A 1,328-nucleotide genomic window follows, 5' to 3' on the forward strand; every position below is an offset into this window, starting at 1 on the left:
CGCCGCTGCGCGCCCGGCGCCTCGGAGCCGTTGAGCAGCCACACGGCGCGCGCCAGGTTGGAGCGCTGCTCGCAGGGCAGCAGCACGTCGTCGCCGCGCAGCACCGTGCGGTTCCGCGGCGGCGGCAGCGCTGCGGGAGGGAGGGCGGCGCCGTTGGAGCACGGAGCCCCACGGTCCAGCCCCACAGCCCGGCCCCACGCGCGGCCCCACAACTCACCGCGCGCGGTGCCGCTCCGGCAGCCCTCGTTGCCCTGCTGCACATCCTGCACCAGCGCCGCGCTGCTGCTGCCGCTATGGGGTGACACGAGCCTCAGCGGCCGCCCCGTGCGCCCCACACGCCGCCCCGGTGCCCCCGTCCCTACCTGTGCCCCACGGCGCGGCAGGCCTGGCCGTCCCAGGCGCAGTAGGGGTCGCGTGCCAGGACGCAGTCGTAGCACGAGCTGTAGCGGGCGCACGAGGCCAGGGGCAGCTGCAGGATCCCGCTGGCCGCCCCCACGTAGAGGCTCCACTGGGGAAACGGGGGGAACAGCTGGCTCGGGACATCGCTCTCCGCCCCGGCGTGCCCCAAGGAGGGGACCCCAACGTGTCACCGCTGCGCAGGGCAGCGTCACCCCCCCAGCCGTGGCCTCGGGGCTACCTGCGTGCGCGAGATCACCAGGCTCTCCACGGGCTGYGGCTCCGGGAACACCTGGAGCTCCTCGATGATGTGCACGCCTGCATCCAGCACCACGGCCTTRTGGATCCAGCCGTCGGCTGCGGAGCGGAGCGCGGCGGGGTGAGCAGGGCGCGTGGCCGGCCGCCCCGCCGGCGCCCCGCGCGCGCCCGCGCTCACCCGTCCCCATGAAGAGCACGTCGTAGGGGCGCCCGTCGAGCGCCCGCACCCTGTCCACCGCCAGGCGGCTGTAGGCCACGTTCCTCTTGAGCAGCAGCGGCCCCGCGCCCGCCGGCTTCACCTCGTCGAAGAGCAGCGGGTGCAGCTTCACAAAGTCCAGCACGCTGTTGGGCAGGTCCTGCGAGGAGTTGTAGCCCTTCCTGCGGGCACCGTCCGTGATGCACTGCCCGGCGCGGGGGGAGACGCTGCGTGAGGGCGGCGCGCGGGGCTGCCGGGCGCCCCGGCGCTCCCCGCCGCGCGCCRGGCACTCACGGAGCCGGGCCGCGGCTCGGGCACGCTGCCCTCGTAGCGGGACCACTTGCGCGCCGACTCCTGGTACTCCATGTAGGGCCCCTCGAAGGCTCGCTGCACCTCGGAGATGCGGTAGCGGCACACGGCCGACGCCTCCATGCCCCTCCTGGGGGGCAGAGCACGCCGTGGGGCACGTGGGCGGCGC

At 75.4% G+C, this 1,328-nt stretch overlaps 1 protein-coding gene across 1 annotated transcript in view; it reads right to left on the reverse strand.

Moving 5' to 3' along the window:
• The window catches only part of SEMA4G (semaphorin 4G), a 6,570-nt gene that overhangs the window by 959 nt on the left and 4,283 nt on the right, over nt 1–1,328 (reverse strand). The window contains 7 exon segments of the mRNA XM_026050678.1: nt 1–7; nt 9–130; nt 218–285; nt 363–508; nt 638–753; nt 833–1,055; nt 1,145–1,317. The exon segment at nt 1–7 is cut by the window's left edge and continues 959 nt beyond it. Of these exon segments, the coding sequence (XP_025906463.1) occupies nt 1–7; nt 9–130; nt 218–285; nt 363–508; nt 638–753; nt 833–1,055; nt 1,145–1,317 (855 nt within the window).

Source organism: Nothoprocta perdicaria, unplaced genomic scaffold (assembly GCF_003342845.1).
Source record: "Nothoprocta perdicaria isolate Ctin4 unplaced genomic scaffold, notPer1 scaffold_7, whole genome shotgun sequence".
Lineage (NCBI taxonomy): Eukaryota > Metazoa > Chordata > Aves > Tinamiformes > Tinamidae > Nothoprocta > Nothoprocta perdicaria.